This window comes from Cupressus sempervirens, chromosome 6 (genome assembly GCF_028749045.1).
Source record: "Cupressus sempervirens isolate cs-2001-9-10 chromosome 6, ASM2874904v1, whole genome shotgun sequence".
In the NCBI taxonomy this organism is placed as follows: domain Eukaryota; kingdom Viridiplantae; phylum Streptophyta; class Pinopsida; order Cupressales; family Cupressaceae; genus Cupressus; species Cupressus sempervirens.
In genome coordinates, this window is record NC_143123.1 from 406689581 (window position 1) to 406706799 (window position 17219).

A 17219-nucleotide genomic window follows, 5' to 3' on the forward strand; every position below is an offset into this window, starting at 1 on the left:
AGATGCAAAACCTCCAACAGCATGGAAAGCGACTCAAACCAACCCATACTAACATCTGTCTATCATCACATCATACAGAGTCAGGGTACAGGGTCAAATCTATGTTCCATGGTATTTCCAGGACAAGGATCGTGAGATGGCAGGGGATGCATTTTGGGGATAGAATGTCTGAGAAAATATTTTGATGACGACAGGGATGGCAATATCGAGAGAGAGAGAGAGAGAGAGAGAGAGAGAGAGAGAGAGAGAGAGAGAGAGAGAGATTTCTACAAGTTATACAGCAGCAACATAACATGACAATGTTAGACTGATGTCGGATAATGTCTGCAGAAGCCTGGATGCCAAAAGGAAGTTGTTTATTCAGTTGTTTATTCATTCTTGTCAACTATCCCACACTGCACCAGACCATGGCAAATGCACCTTTACTGTCTTTAGCAACTGACAATAATAACCAACTCTAATACCATATGAATAATTTTGAAGTTTGAGATTCTTTTGAACAATTAAATTAGATATCCAAATTATTAATGTACTGCTAACAATCAACTGTTATATAACTTATATGCTATAAATCTGAGTCATGATAAATTTATTGCTGTCACACAACAGTTGTTGCTGTCACTACTTTCATCATTAAGTTAATTGTGGTTATACAACTAATTAATTTTTCTGGATTTGACTGCAGATCTTTCATGCCAATATTTCAGGTCAAACTCTATGATCCATCATTAGGGAATGAAAGCATGAGAAGAGAGAAACTGTGATATGTTAATTGCTTCTGTTATAATGTAGTCAGAAACCGTGATATGTTAATTGCTTCTGTTATAATGTAGTCATCATATATTAAGAGTTTTTTTAATGTTTCAAGTGAAATTTTTGAAACATAATGAAAAATTGTTCTTTTGCAAGAATTGCCTGGCCATCCCCTGGACAGTTGAGGGACATCTGAGGCATCCCAGCTGCCTCCCAGCTACCTTAGGGACAGCTAGGCATCCTCTATGCATTTCCTGCCATCCCCAATTTTAGGGACGTATTTTTGGGGACATTTATGCAATTTCTAAACTTTGGGGTGGGGGAGGGGGGTTGGGGGGCTAGGGGACATCCTCTAACGTCCCTTAGTCCCAGAAACACCTCAGCGGTCAGGAATGAGGATTTAAGGGAGTTGGGATGCATTCCTGTGTACAACAGCAAAATCCATGTGGATGTTACAAAAATGGTGAGCTCCATATAAAAACACAATTGCAGCCAACTCGGACACATCATTTATGAAATAAAGGATTAAGCATACTTGCAATTCATGTTTTTTCTTCAAGAGGAACTTCAATCGTTCTTGAGGTACAGAGGAAATTAATTGTTTTTCATTCATTTCCCCCTTTTGACTTGAATTTTATAACAGATGCCCTTGCAATCCAGATTCATCTGTATTTTGAAATGTAAAAGTGAACAATACATTATTAGAAATATATATATAGGTCGCTCATGCAAAAATCATGAACCACTGAAAGTCATTAACTGATCACAGGAGTCTGCTTGTTTTCCTGCATCAATTGTACAAACTCGAAAAATGCTGTAAAAACATACAAAGAATTAGTTTCAACTGTGAAAAGGCATCAAACAAAATAAAACTGCTTTTTATCTACCCTTGTCAGATAAGCTAACAATATTCAAACCATATTGATATTCATAAGATAATGAAAGCATCTCTTACAAGGATCAGAGTCATGAGGACCAGGAGATGATTCCGGGTGGTACTGGAGAGACATTGCTTTCAATGCAGGGAATGCTAGACCAGCACAAGTTCCATCATTTAGATTAATGTGTGTCACTTCTACACCTTCTGGAAGTGTAGCAGGATCAACTGCATAGTTGTGATTCTGCCAGAAGAACAGTGATATTCTGTCAGTCACTATAGCCGGGTATCATGTTTAGACTTGAGTAAGATGTTATATCTCATAAGCCATAAGTGAAAGAATTCACCAGTTAATTTTATTTTACATGTCAAGAGATTTTCTTCATATAAGCTAGTGATTGATGTGTTTAAAGGGTTACTTGAGCACTGATAACAACACTTTCACTCCGCAGATCTCGCACGGGATGATTGCCTCCATGATGGCCAAATTTCATCTTGAAAGTTTTACCCCCTAATGCTTGGCCAAGAAGCTGATGTCCCATGCAAATTCCAAATACTGGAACTTTACCGAGCACATTTTTAACATTTTCTACGGCATAAGGTACTGCAGAAGGGTCGCCTGGACCATTACTGAACAATACACCATCAGGCTTCAGCTTCAGGACTTCTGAAGATGGCCATTTACAAGGCACAACAGTGATCTTGCAACCATATGAAGCTAACCGTCTAAGGATATTATGTTTTATCCCAAAGTCATATGCAACAACCTGGGTAAAAGGACATAAACATCCCATCAAGACACAATAACTATAAGAATAAAATATGGAATAATTATGTCAATTTGAAGTGGTAACACTCACATGCAATTTGTCAGAAACCTTTCCATCTGTGTTAAAATTCCATTCTTCACCTGTTGTATCTTTCCACTCATATGGCTGTGTACATGTGACATCTTGAATCAAATCCTTGCCTGCACATCATAGCATTTAAGTTCAACAGATATGGACAACTAGTTTCTACCCTCAATAGCATAGAAAATACATACAGAACAAAAAAGTAGTAAAATATAATTTTCTTTCCATACCTATAATGTCCCATTGGTGAGCCATTATCAAAAGTTCATCGTCAGATTTTGAAGAATCAGTGCTCAGAACTCCTATAAGACTTCCTACCTCCCTTAATCTTCGAGTGATTGCACGAGTGTCCACGTCATCTAATAAATCACATTTAATTTAAGAATGAAATAGGATCAACCATTGTTGCATGTGACTGTTAGAAAAAAACCTCTGAAAATTCAAAACAGCAAATGCTGCCGTAACATACATATGCCCATGACATTCCTCTTTGTTAAATACTCTGGCAGGGACTCTGTTGATCTCCAGTTTGAGACACTGGAAATACACATATAGGGATTGTATAATATATATCAGAAAAGGTATAATGCACTAAAATACATTTATTGAGTTTCATGTATCATTTATAAAACTACCACTTAGATAAACAGTATATGCATTAATAAATACAACAATTCTTTATAATGGGATAAGATGATGTACTTGGGTTTTGCTTCTTGAATGAGATGCATAAATTAAAGTTCATGCAATATCACTTACCAATTGCTCAGGTTACGAATCACCAATCCAGCTAGAAAACATTCCTGTGATTCTTCATCAGCTGCATTTCAGACATCATTTAACAGTATAATATAAATACACAAGTTCACGCAGTAAATTCCTGATTTTAAGATATCATATAAACATGGTGCAAGGCTTTGTATAAGATAGCTAACATACCTATATTGACACCTGTGTTGCCAATATGTGGATTAGTCATCAGCACAAATTGGCCAGCATAGCTTGGATCTGTGAGTATCTCTTGATATCTACAATCACAAATGTCATGTAAATTTTCATTTCATCAAATAAATGAACGATTCTTCAATAAAATGACAAGTTTAAATGCTACACATGCTAAAGCTAGCACTTTCACAAGATCACTCGACTTCTGCATCGTAGTTCCCAATCACTGTATACCTAGTTAGTGTTCCAAAATATTGACAAACAAGACAACAATCATTTAAAATGTTAAAAGATGAATAAACATGTCCTTGGAATTAAAGTCCATGGGCAGTTGAAATTCTCAAATAATAACGTATGTTATATACATTTTCTTTGAATTTACAACACTTCTCGTTGAGCAAGTTCTGAGTAGCAAGAAACTAGCTCCAATAGCTCAGCTGTAAATGCCAAGGTATGAGGTATAACAAGAACCTTCCAGTCTGAATACCATATTATAATGTTGATACAGTGTGTGTCTATATATATATATATATATATATATATATATATATATATATATATATATATATATATATATATATATATATATATATATATATATAAGCATTTTTACTGACTGGAGAAATTCCAGTAAAAGCAGTGAGAATCTGAAAATCAACAATTGACTTCCTGTGTTTAGTGACAAGGAATTGAGCAGAAAAGGGCCATAAGTTGCACTATTCTACTTCCTGTTTTTTTTTATGACTGATATGTTTCTCTGGAATAGAATACAACAGTATCGGTTTATCTATCCGCTGGGTTTAAGTTCATATAGGTGGTTTATTTCCAGCAATAATCAAATACACTAAAGTTAAAATTAAGGAATCAAATTTACTATCAGATGAAAAAAGTCTTGTGTCATTCTCTGTCATAACAGTTGTTCAATGCTTTGAATGAATTAAGGAAATCGGGATTTATTAAAGGATCCATTGTATTTTTTTTACAAACCATTGATCAGATAAAAAAGGGAGTAACTTCTTGCAGTGCATAGCAACTGTTTGTCATTGTCTAACATTGAATTGTGATAAGAGAGTGCAATTGTATATCTGTTATGCTGTCCTTTTTGCATGTAAGTCATATTTCTGCTTGTACATTCAAGCATCAAAATATATATATATCAGTTGCAAAACTGATACACTGTTACAATTCACAGCAAGCAAACTGATTGACAGAATGTCAGGAAGTTGAATTGGTGAAACAATAAGTGCAGAAATTCCAGTGGCAAACAGGGGTTGCTTTAGTTATGAGTGAGAGTCCTACTGGAAATCCTCCACATTACTGCTGGGAGTAAAATGTTGATTCTGATGTGGAAATAGTTTGTTACAATGCTTCTTAGGGTTGTTGATCTCAATGTTGTAACATGCAATGGAAGAGTCAAACATTGAAATCTAAAAACTAATCCTATCAGGGATTGTCTTTCATTACATGGTAACACTTAAGTTGGGAAACAAATTTTCCAGAAAGAATAAAAATCAGTACAGGGATGCCCACTACGGTGTTAGCCTGTTTGGGAAATTCGAAGCATAATTATCAGATTTTAAAATGACATCAGTTTGACAACTTGGCATCTTTACTTTGTGAGCTATGCAACAAACTTAATCTGGAATCACAATCAAGGAAGAAGATCTCATCACTTTAAACCATTTGGAGGGATGTTTAAGAATTGTAGAAAAATAATCTCTTGTTCTGTTGAAGATTGCATTTGCTCCAATAGTGACTTCTTATGTAATACCACTTACCAATAGTGACTTGTTCTATATATATGTGTATAGTTGCAATGTGTATATGTAAAATCTGCTTAAGCATAAAGATGTGAAAGAGATTAACAGCAACCTTGCTTTGATCTCAAAAGTGTAATGCATATGATTCTCATTTATAGAGGTAACGAGATATTTTCTTGTGATACATCAAAGCAACTTATTGTGCTTTATGGATGGTGGAATAAAGAACAAGCTGAAAGATCAGAAATAATATTGTCCAATGCATTCAATGAGGTTCTTGTGTTCCCTGTTGAAGCGAAAATAAGTCTGCATAGTGCCTTGCATATAGATGAGCAGGAACCTCACATGTTGCAACATATTTCATATGGGGTGTTTACCTCTCCAGTTCAGCATTATATCGGTGACAGTGTTGACCTTCCTGATGCTGACTAGAGTTATGACAATGACATCTTGAGGCATGATGAGTTGGTATCCTTGCATAGGGGCAGTGCATTGGGTATCTATTTGTTCAGTCGGCTGATTCAGGAGGTTGGAGGTTCATCGATCATTAATTGCTACACCCAAGATCGTATTGATAGGTTGGTTCGGGATCCAAGTGTTAAGAAGATATATGCCTTGCATCTTGTGGATTATGTTGTGATGTTACAGAGTCAGAGATTTATGATCAGAATTGTGCAGCCTACAGACACATCGGAGTTTCAGATATTGATTTGGGATCCTAGTATCGATTGCTTGAGGACAAGCAATCTGGAGGGAGGACTTTTAATGTCCCCTTTTTGGGGCATTAGGAATTCCCAAGTTAAATTCATATAATACTAAATTTGACTTCTGAGAGTTTAAAACACATTTATAAAATAGGTCAGTTTAATATTATAGAGGGAGTCAAAAGAGGACAAAGAAGGAAAAACAGGAAAGACACTTGGGGAGTTGAAGAGTCACTGTTTGAGCAATAAAAGAGGAAGTCTCATTCATTTTCGGTATGCTTGAATTTGAGATTCATTTTCTGGTTTCTCTTTAGAGAACATTAGGAAGCTTCAACTTCTATTCAAGATCTAAGGACACAAACCCTCAGGTTTTTCTTTGGTGGATTGGACGTAGCCCCAATTCATCATCTACGGTGGATTCACATCTGAGATTAAACATGCATTTATAGTTTCTCTCCAATCTGACTGTGTAGCTGTATTGAAGATTGGATTTTGATATCTGGTTATTGGGTTGCTGATGTATAATGCAATAATGTACTTGGGGTATTTTAATGAACATTTATTGGTTTATTTGCTGGTTTATATTACTGGTGTGTTTTGCATGAGTTATCTATTATGTGTTGAAATCTGTTTATGAGAAAAATCGGTAGAATAGCAATTCAAGATAGTACAGATATAATGGCAGATCCTAAGCTGAAACAACAACCTGAGGTAGGTTTTCCATCAACAACACTGTCAGCCCAATCTGTAGTTGAAATATCCATGTAGACATATATCTACATGATCATATTTTAATCCTAGTCCAATAGTTCCACATAGATACCTTATGATATGTTTTGCTACTACAAGATGTATTTTCCTGGGTTCACACATGAACTGACTGAGACTTGTAGCATAACAATGTCTAGCTTCATATTCACCAAATACATCAAGGATCAAATTATATGCCGATAGAGAGTAGGATCGGCTAATTCTGACTTAGAGGTTGTATCTTTTAGTTTATGTAGATTTGTTGTCCATTACTCCAAATCTGTTTAGAATATCAATAGTGTATTTACCTTGATTTAGAATGATACAATTTTCTTCTTGCCATACTTCTAGTCCCAAAAAGTAATATAGGAGACCCAGGTCCTTCATATCAAATTTAGAAGCACGATCTTGTTTGCATTTCATGATGAGATGATATTCACCGGTGATTAGTAAATCGTCATCATAAATAACAAGGATCAACGTATCACCATTTGTTACCTTAAAGTAGAGGTTAGGATCTGCTTCGTTTTTGGAGAACCCTAACTTGGTCAAGTAACTATTGATTCTTTCATACCAAGCTCTAGGGGCATGTTTGAGGCCATAGAGAGCCTTCTTCAACCTGCAAACATGAGAAGTACTCTTATGAGTAATAAACCTTCAGGTTGCTCTTGGTATACTTCCTCTTCAATGATGCCATTCCTAAATGCATTCTTTACATCCATCTTGTGTATTTTCCATCCTTTTGAGGTGGCGATAGCAATTATGGTCCTTACTAAAGTGTATTGAGCAATCAGGGAAAATGTTTCTTCGTAATCAATTCCTACCTTTCGAAGAAACCTCTAGCAACATCTCTAGCTTTGTGTTTTTCAATAGTTTCGTTTGTTGTATGTTTGATTTTAAATTGCCATCTAGATGAGACATCTGATTTTCCTTTAGGTCTAGGTATAATGTCCCAAACATTGATCTTCAAAATGGATTGATACTCTTCAATCATGGCATCCTTCCAAACTTGATGTTTTAGTGCTTCCTCAACGTGTGAAGGCTCAGACTTAATGAGTTCACTCATAAAGGCGACATAATTTGAGTAACCTCTTGGTTTCTTGCTTTCTCTAAATGTGTGCAGCATAATTTCTTGCTTCTTCAATTATTTTCCTTGCCCACAGTGGTCTTATTTTATTATTAGCAGGTTCAAGATATTCAAGAGTAGTATTCATAGGTTCATTGTTCTACAAGTATCTCACTCTAAAGTTCAATACCAAGTTCGGCTTCCATGTCTTGAGGAGACTCATCATCTATCTCATTAATGTTTTTAGATGTTTTGAACGTGATGTCTTCTTCAAAAGTTACATATTTGCTAAATCCAATTATTTTCTGACTGGGAACATATATTCTGTAGGCATTAGATGATTCACTATACCCAACAAATATCCCTATCTTTCTCGATGGCTCTACTTTGGATCTGTTCTCCTTAGGAATGTTAATATAGACTGGGCACCCAAACATTCTTAAGTGACTTAAGTCAGGCTTGTTTCCAATAAAAGCTTCTTCAGGAGTTAAATTGTCAAGACTAAAGTGAGGACATATGGTTTGTATATAAACTATCGTATTAGAGGCCTCTTCCCAAAATGAGGTATGAAGGTTCCGATCATGCATCATAGCTTTAGCAACTTCTGTTATGGTCATGTTCTTCCTTTTTTCTATCACATTTTGTTGAGGGTTATACAGAACATTATACTCCTTAATCCCAATAGTATTACAAAATTCTTTAAAGTTTTCATACATATACTCTCCCCATTATTTAACCTTAGAGTTTTGATTCTCTTCCCAATCATGTTTTCAACTAAGGCTTTAAATTCTTTGAATTTTCGTAGTACTTCATTTGATTCTTTAAGTTTTGGAAAATAAATCTAGGTTTTCTTGAAGTAGTCATCAATAAAATAATATAGTACAAGAATCTCCCTAAGGAGGGTATTGTCATTGGTCCACATAAATCAATGTCAAATTTGTCAATAAGTTCAAGTAAATTTTTGGATTCATGCTCACTACAATGAAAAGTCCCTTTGGAGTTCTTACCTAAGGCACAACCTTTACATATTCCATCATGTTCTGGGTTTAATTTGGGTAATCCTATAACAAATTTCTTTTCTCTATGGAAGGTAGGGCACAGAAGTGAAGATGTCCTAACCTTCTATGTCATATTTCCTTTGTAATGGAAACATCATCGGTAAAGGCTTGGGTTTGAACACTACAAAGTTTGTACAAACATCCATCATGAACTCCTATTGTATATGCATTCTTGATGTTTGAGATCTTAGGCCAGGAAAGAACTTTCCCATCCAAGAAGGTGATTCGACACCCTTTGTCTTCTAGAGATGAGATGAATACTAGATTTCTTTTGATGTCTAGTACAAATAGCACTCCAATTAGTTGTAGGGAGACTCTGGATTTTAATTAAATTGTGCAGTGCCCAATTCTTTTCACAAGATCGGTGGAGTTACCTCCAATAGTGACTTCTTCATTTGAATTCTCTTCGAGACTATTCAATTGTTCTTTGAATCCAGTTATATGATAGGATGCTCCACCATCAATGACCCAAATATTTCTACTAGTTATTAATTCACTTGATAATGCTTAATGGAATACCATTCTTTTTGTATCCTTGACTTCTACTAGTGAGGTTGGATTCTTGAGTCTTTATGGGCACTTACGACAAGATGTCCATACTTGTCACATCTATAGCACTACACCTTAGACATGTCCTTTCTTTTGAATGAGTGTTTATTGTTGTCTTTTCCCTTCCTTCGTTTAAAGTTTCCTTTCTTCCCTTTCTTGTGTGAATTTGTATTCAATACTTGAATCTCTCCACCAGATTATTTATTCTGATCTTCCTGATGATTAGTCTTGATTCTTCTTGAATTAGTCAATTGAATTTTTGAAGTTTGGATCAGGCACTTATCCCTTGTATGAACGATTCCCAAGATGTGGGAATTCTGTTGAGAGCCCACATTGTTAATTCTTCGTTGTCAATTATATGTTCAGGTGTAGATAATTGGTCCCTCAGCTATTCTTATAAAATATGATGTAATGCATTCATCCTTGTTCATTTTTACATGGTGCAGTTGTTTTTGTGCGAGAGCTCAACTGGTATTGTTTATCTCATACATGTTTCCTAAGAAGGTAAATATGGCATGTGCAGTGTCCAACTTCGATATTATATGAGCTATATGATCTTTTACTGCATCCACAAGGATCTTCATGGTTTTGTTGTTATTCTTTTTCCATTGAACTTTCTCATTCTTGTCATCTGGTATAGGTACAGTGGTTTTCACAAATGAGTCTAAATCTTGTTCTCTAAGTGTCATCATTAATCTGAGTTTCCATGAGACGAAATTTGTAGCACCTGCAAGTCTAACTTCAAATCTAATTTCATTCACCATGATCGTTAATTTCCTTTTGATGGTGTTTTAGATTTTTTGTGGTTATATTAGCTCTTGGTATTATTTTCACCGAGACTCAAATACCATGTTAAGGAATTAGGATTAGAATATAATACCTTTTCTTTATTATTGTATGCTTGATATGATAGATCAATCTCACTGATACTGATTTAATTTCTCTTGCACATTTGTACACTTAGATGTGGCTGCCAACCTGCAAGTATATTTTAATCTTACTTGAATATGAAATGCTCACATATATAAATGAGATCTCTGCAACTTGTAATAATAATGTTGTTATATTTGTATGTTCCAAGTGCTGCAGATTTGAATGTGTATATATATATATATATGAATAGAAGAGTCATGTCCCATGTAGAGACATGTCTCTACGTGGCCCAAGCCATGTAGGGACAAGTCCCTACATGGGTAATGCCCAATAATCCAATGCAGCAGTTCTTAACAATAATAATATGCACCGTTTCATTACCACCAATAATCTTGATTGATAAGTGACCATCAAAACAGGGAATACAATATATGGTAATTATGCTATGAAGTTCATAAATATATTTATCGATCTCAAAAAAATCAACAGAAGCATTTGATACCCAATTCAATCAGATTGATTATTCAAATAATATAGTATTGATCAATGTTTTGACATCGATTAATAATTATTAGATATAAATAATATTACACAACATTTATATATATGTGTGTATGTATATCTGTGTCTGTGTGTGTGTGAGCACGTGTCTATATGTATATATGTATGTCTATATGTATATGTATACATGCATATGTATGTATGTATGTATATGTTTGTGTATGTGTGTGTGTGTGTGTATATTCTCAAGTATATATTTACAGATATATGTGTGTGTGTGAATTATCTAATAATTATTAATCAGTGATAATAATGTTTAAGTGGTAAACATAGTGACTGATTAGAACAGTTTATCTCTTGATCAAACTAATCTGCCCGAAGCTACAAAACAGAGAATAGAGTAGGAGGAAACTTGCTGAAATTGTTGCTATAATACTATCAAAGTAATTGTTGATTCATTGTTGGTATTCGTGGTGGATTACTCACGTTGCTTTGCGATATTGCATGGTTTCTTCAATTCCTAATTAGGATTTTATTTCATGTTAAGTAGAAGTAGATGAATGAAACATATTGTTGAATGGTGATTAGTGGTGAAGCTAGTTTCCATACCTTTTGGTACTTGTTGATTGTAAGTAACAGTGCAAGGTCAATCTGGACCTAAATTGCAAGTGTTTAACTTCTATTGGAGATGCTCAGTTAGATAGTGCTTTCGTAGGGTATTTGGATGAATATTGACAATGTGAAAATTATTCTCGCATCCTTAGAAACTAGCACCCTCCTACGCCTAGTTCACACAGAGAAGCAATAACTAGTTAGGGGATCACCCCATCATCAACACAGTCTTACATTCTTAGATTAGATTCTCTAAACCCTTAACCCTTTACAAGTCGTTTGTTTGGTGAGAAGAATTAAAGTCAAGTTGATATCCATTAAATAAATGGTGGAAGTCCCATTGTGATAACCAGCATATCACATCATAAACTGAGTGAAGTCCACATTAAGAAGGAGCCTTGACACAATCTATATACACTGTTTAGCATATGAGCATCCTTATTCAAGGAAGAGTTGGAAATTTGGTATTTCATTTTGGAATGTTAAGTATTCAATTTTGTATGTTGTAGTGGAACAAAACTCCATCAACAGGACCCCTCTTTCTGCTTGGTCAAGTAAGTGGTTTGTTTGCTTAGTCTAGATATGGTAGTGGAAGAAAATTGACTAAGCTTAAGGGGCAAGCCATGATCTTGATTGCAAATATGAACCATGAAGGAACTAAAGTTGTCAAGCCTTGACCTAGCACTCAGCAAAATCTTGAGATGGAAGCCAAGCAATTGAGATGGAAATATTCTCAGTCTAAATGATTTCTCTAAAGTGAAATTTCAAATAGGTATTAAATGCCATTCAATCTTTAGGTAACTCTATGAACAAATGATGAATTCCTTAATTGCATCGTGCTGCAAGATTTGAGAAGTGGTAAAAGCTTCAGCAAATGATAAACACCAGACAAATTGTGGGTGTACCTCTTTACAAAATTCCAATAAAGGGTCGGAATTCAACCTCTCCTTGGAATCTATTTCTGAGGCAGCCTCAAATTCTGCCCAACTTCCAAGAGCATTGTTCAAACACAAAAAATCAAGATTGCAAAATCAAACCTTCAGACAAGAGAAGGCTCATAATTTCTTTAGCAATGAAGTCTTATTTTAAGTAGGAGGAAAATCTGGATAGAGTAGATTTTGGTTGACCTGTTGGAAAATTCAAAGGGTAAATCGGGATCCAATCTGCCCTTGGAACAAAATTCCAATGATATGTCAGAATCTGACCTATAATGAGGGCATGAACAAAAATAATTCATGGAATTATCAACATTTTTTTTTTCACGAACTGAATGAAGCCCTCTAATTTTGTTTTGCAAGGCAAAAGATGGAGATGATGTAAAAGTTGAGCTTGAGACTTCAAGAGGAGAACCGAGTAGATGCTACAAGACGATGGCTCAAGTCCAAGGACTCAAGTGAGAAGGAAAGATCCATGTTCAAGTTATCAACCCGCAGATTCAGATTGAAATCAAGAAGAATTCAGGAAAGCACAAAGCATCCAACAACATGAGGACATATTCAAGGAAAATCAAGAAAGATAAAATTCACAAGTTCACGAAGGTGCAAGTGATTCAAGTTAATTCCTAAGGAAATTTCAAAGGATGGAGAAAATCTCAAACATTGAGAGTTGTTTTCTAACAATCGAGCAAGAAATATTTGCAATTTTAACAAACACCTTTTACAAGCTAGGACTCCAAGCACAGGATAAGGATGATGAGGTGGCAATTGTTTGTCTCCTCCAATTAGAAAAATTCAATTTCAAGCAAAGTCAATCAAATTGTGCCAAGTGTCCCATTTTCTCGATGGTTGGAAAAATCATTGTAATTTCCTTATTGGCCAAAGAATTCATGTCTTCATGTAATTGGTTGTAAATTCGGCAACCCTGATTAGGGTTTGTGGGAAGAAATCTTGGCCCTTTGTTGTAATGGAGCTACTATAAAAGGCCAAGGCCTTCTTATTTGTAATTCATTAGCTTAGAGATTAAGGGTAGTAGAGAGCTAGGAGATTGGAGCAAACTAGCTAAGGGAGAGACTTGGTGAAGTTGTTACTATAATGCTTGTCAAATTAATTGATAATTCATTGTTGGTTCTTCATGGTGCATTAATTAATATTGCTTTGTAGTATTGCATGGTTTCCTCAAACTTTCACTTGGAGCAAAGTTGAATGGAAGTTGTTGTGGATGTTTATTTGTTTGACTTGAACAACTCTGGGCTACTAGCCTCTTTCTATTGGTAGGAGTGTCTTGCATGGTAAGCCAATGGTTGAATGCTTTTAACTTCAATTGATGTTGAATCTTTAGTTTGCATCCATTTGATGGGATTGAAGAGGAGATATTGATTTGAAAACCATTTGACTGTTCCTTTGAAGCTTGCACTAGGTGGGTGGAGCCGCTGGCAAGATTACATCTAGTAGAGTCCAAGTCATCCATGATTACTTGCATTCACAGTTAGGACTAGATGTTAGCCAATTTACGTTTGAGTTGAAGTGGAAGTTTAAAGATCAAAACTATATTTTCTTTGCACATTGTGAAGCAAGATCTTCAAAAGTGCAAGAGTTGATATCCATTGAATGAATAACATAAATCCCTTTGTGATAACCAGCATATCACATCATAAAACTGAGTGAACTCCATAGTTAAGAAGGAACCTTGAAGTCATCTAATGATCTAACTTTGCAAGCTTAGCATGAGAGATGACCTTATATCAAGAGAGGATTAACCGTTTGGTGTTTCTCCTCGAAACATTAAGTATTTGGTTCTACATGTTGTAGTACAACAACACTCACATCAACAAGCAGTTGGATACGTTAATAAAAGAGTGTTATTGTTGGCATCGTGGTGAAATTAGTGCTCATACCTTTTGATGTTTGTTGATTGCAAGCAATAGTGTAAGGTTGGTCTAAATCTCATTGCAAGTAATTCACTTCAATTACTTGATGTCAGTAATTAGCATAGTGTAGGTTTTGATAAGAAAGGTAGTTTGAAAATCATACTAGCATCCATAGAAGATTGCACCTTTCCTGGTTTAGTTGATTTGTCAAAGCAAACACTGGTTTGGTCTCACCGCATCAAAATTATCTTGCATTAGTAGAGTTAGAAGTAAAAGTAGCTTAGACTTCTAAAACCTCGTCTATCTGCACTTTATTTCAAATCATTGTTAGGAGTAGTTGAAGAGCTCATATCACCATATAATTCACATTTAGAAGTTGATAGATATACCACAAAAAAGCTAAAAGTCCTCAAGTGATTACCAACGAATCACATCACAACAATGAGTTGTGTCCAACATAAGAAGGAACTTTAGTGTTGTCTTATTTGATCACACATTGTCACATGTCTAGCATTTAAGCATCCTTGTTCCAGATGTTGGAGTTTGTAGCTGCGGTAGAGATCTTTATCTCTAGGTGTTAATTCTGTTATAGTCACCTTCAATTGAAAAGGATGCTTATGATAATTGTGATATTATATGTAAAGACATGTGTCATTCATCATTCATTAAGGCATGGAAATACGAAGAGTTGTAATATTGGGAATTTCAAGAGACCTTCTGTTGTAAAGTGAAGAGTCTCTCTTGTGTTAAAAATAGCGCATTCAACGTAAGGCATTGGACACTTGAACGTTTATGATCAATAAAACGATATTTTTGTTGTATGGGTGGGTTTTTCCATTCATTCTAGAAGGGTTTTCCCATGGTATTTCTAGTGCTTATTGTTTCAGTTTTGGCTCTTTCTTATTGTTGTTTATCATCTTATTTCTTGGGCTGAAAATCTAACATGGTATTAGAGCCAAGTTTGGATAATAGAAAGTTTTATGAGCTCTTATTACTTATGCTATTTGATTATCTTTGGTTGTCTCACAGACCTCTGTAAACATGAGGTTATGTGCATCAATGTTTCTTAATGAATGGCATGATTATTTCTTCATTTTCTTCCTGTTGGTCGAATGCATGATCTTTGATAATAGCAGATTGAGGATTTCAGTCTCTTCATGCAGAACATGCAATGGTGGTCTTAAAGTGGTTGCTAAGGGAATCAGTCAGATTATTTCTTACATCTAGAGCATTCAATCATTTATGGATTATATTACTTTGTTTCCTATCATCGTCGATCCCTACAACAGTGCTTGCATTACTGCAATTGAGATGTATGTTGATATTTTTGTTAGTGAACAGATTTGTCTTTTACAAAAACAATCGTAAAATGACTCTCGAATGCCCAAACCAAGAAGACAAATATTTGCAACTAACAGTTGGGTCGCTTTGCAATTGAAAGACATAAGCGCCCTCTAAATTATCCTGGGTACAGCTCCCTGTATGAGATTTTCAATGAATCTACTAGGTTACAAACATGAATGCTTTTAGCCAGAAAGCACGAAAGGCATACAAACATCTACCCATAAACACGAAATAGATGCGAAAGAAAACAAACAACTAATCACAACAAATAAATGGTACAAAGTCCATTTATCCAAACCTTACATGACAGAGAATAGATAGGAGAAAAGATTATCATTCTTTCAAAATACATGAATAATCAAGATTCAAAGATCCAACGATAAACAAATACACAACTAAATGAGACACGATTCATTTCAAAGAAAGCTGAAATAATTCAAAGATTAATTCCAACTAGGAGACATGCGTACAAATTCAAAGTCTTAGTACACATATATCTCCCCTCTCAGAATAGACAAAAGACATCAAAGATCTTATTGCTCCTAATCCCCAATCCCTGTTTGAAAATCCTCTATTCTTTTTCCCTACATTACAATCAAAAACAAAATGAAAACCCCCCTTTCCCAGTAGCACAAAGACACCCAGAAAAAGAAACTGAACCCTTTCATCTCAAGTATTTTACAATATAAAGCATTTCCAGACTATCATTCAGTTATTGCAACTAATTCTTGGAGATGAGTATCCTTGTTATAAGAGTCTTATAAAGGCTAATTTATACATTTATAAAGATTGATGTAATGTTTTGTTCCTTTGAACCAAACATTATTATAATACTCATAGCCTCGTATGTGAGGTGCGATGCCACGTCATAAGTCGAGAATGTGGGTATTTAACATGTGGAGGTCTTCACCTTTTTGAATTATCTGCCATGTGCCCACCATGAGGACCTTCTGCAATACGTGGCATATTCATTTAGTTACATGAGATTGGTCTAAAACCAATAACATCTCTTACATATCACTCCATACCTTCAACCAAATCCGGATGATTCTATATCTTTCAACACGGCATTGGGTTCAAGATCAAATCTCACTACAAATTTTCTCATTTCGGTGATTGAAGCTTTGCTCTATACTTCAATCTACACAATACTGTCATTCTATCGAACAATTCACTGTCATTCTACATGCTCTACTAGACAACAGGGATCAGCTTTGATGCTAGAGACTTCAACCTTCCATGTTCGTGCATGTGCTTTGTGGGTCATGATATGTTTGACCTTGCATAGGTCCTCCTCAATGCATTTGATACCAACATGATGTATACGTGTTGAGTCTCCCTCTCATTATCTCTTCCTCGAGCTTGAATGGAGAACAGCATAGAGCCTTGCTCTTTTCAACTATGTCAACTGGGCTTGTGGCTTTCACACAATCAGCAATGAGAATAGCTTCAAGCGATCGGATTCATCCATCATCAAGCAATCAAATTCATCCTTGATGATGGATCCTACAACCACTTTGAGTCTCCATGGATGCACCATTCGATGAGTCAAATGTAGGGCCTTTATAGTGAGAGTCCTTGACACAGTCCAGCGTATCCAAGCATGGGGCGCAATGTATCTCACAATAGTTGTGTCATAGCTCACATATGCATAACTGCCACCTTGAACACTTTGCTATGCTTTGACTAATTTGTCAAATAGTTTGTGGAACTCCACATATTCGCACATTTTGATGATGAAAAGTGGCTCAGGTATTCTATCAAATA

General features: G+C 35.4%; 1 protein-coding gene across 1 annotated transcript in view; it reads right to left on the reverse strand.

The window, feature by feature from the left end:
• Positions 1-1239: 1239 nt before the first annotated feature.
• The window catches only part of CARA (carbamoyl phosphate synthetase A), a 99888-nt gene continuing 83908 nt past the window's right edge, over positions 1240-17219 (reverse strand). The window contains exons 3-10 of the mRNA XM_089788325.1: positions 3424-3512; positions 3244-3304; positions 2954-3021; positions 2715-2843; positions 2491-2600; positions 2050-2397; positions 1709-1874; positions 1240-1567 (exon numbers count right to left, since the gene is read on the reverse strand). Coding sequence (XP_089644451.1) covers positions 1509-1567; positions 1709-1874; positions 2050-2397; positions 2491-2600; positions 2715-2843; positions 2954-3021; positions 3244-3304; positions 3424-3512 — 1030 coding nt within the window. The 3' untranslated portion in view covers positions 1240-1508. The remainder of the gene's footprint in view (positions 1568-1708; positions 1875-2049; positions 2398-2490; positions 2601-2714; positions 2844-2953; positions 3022-3243; positions 3305-3423; positions 3513-17219) is intronic.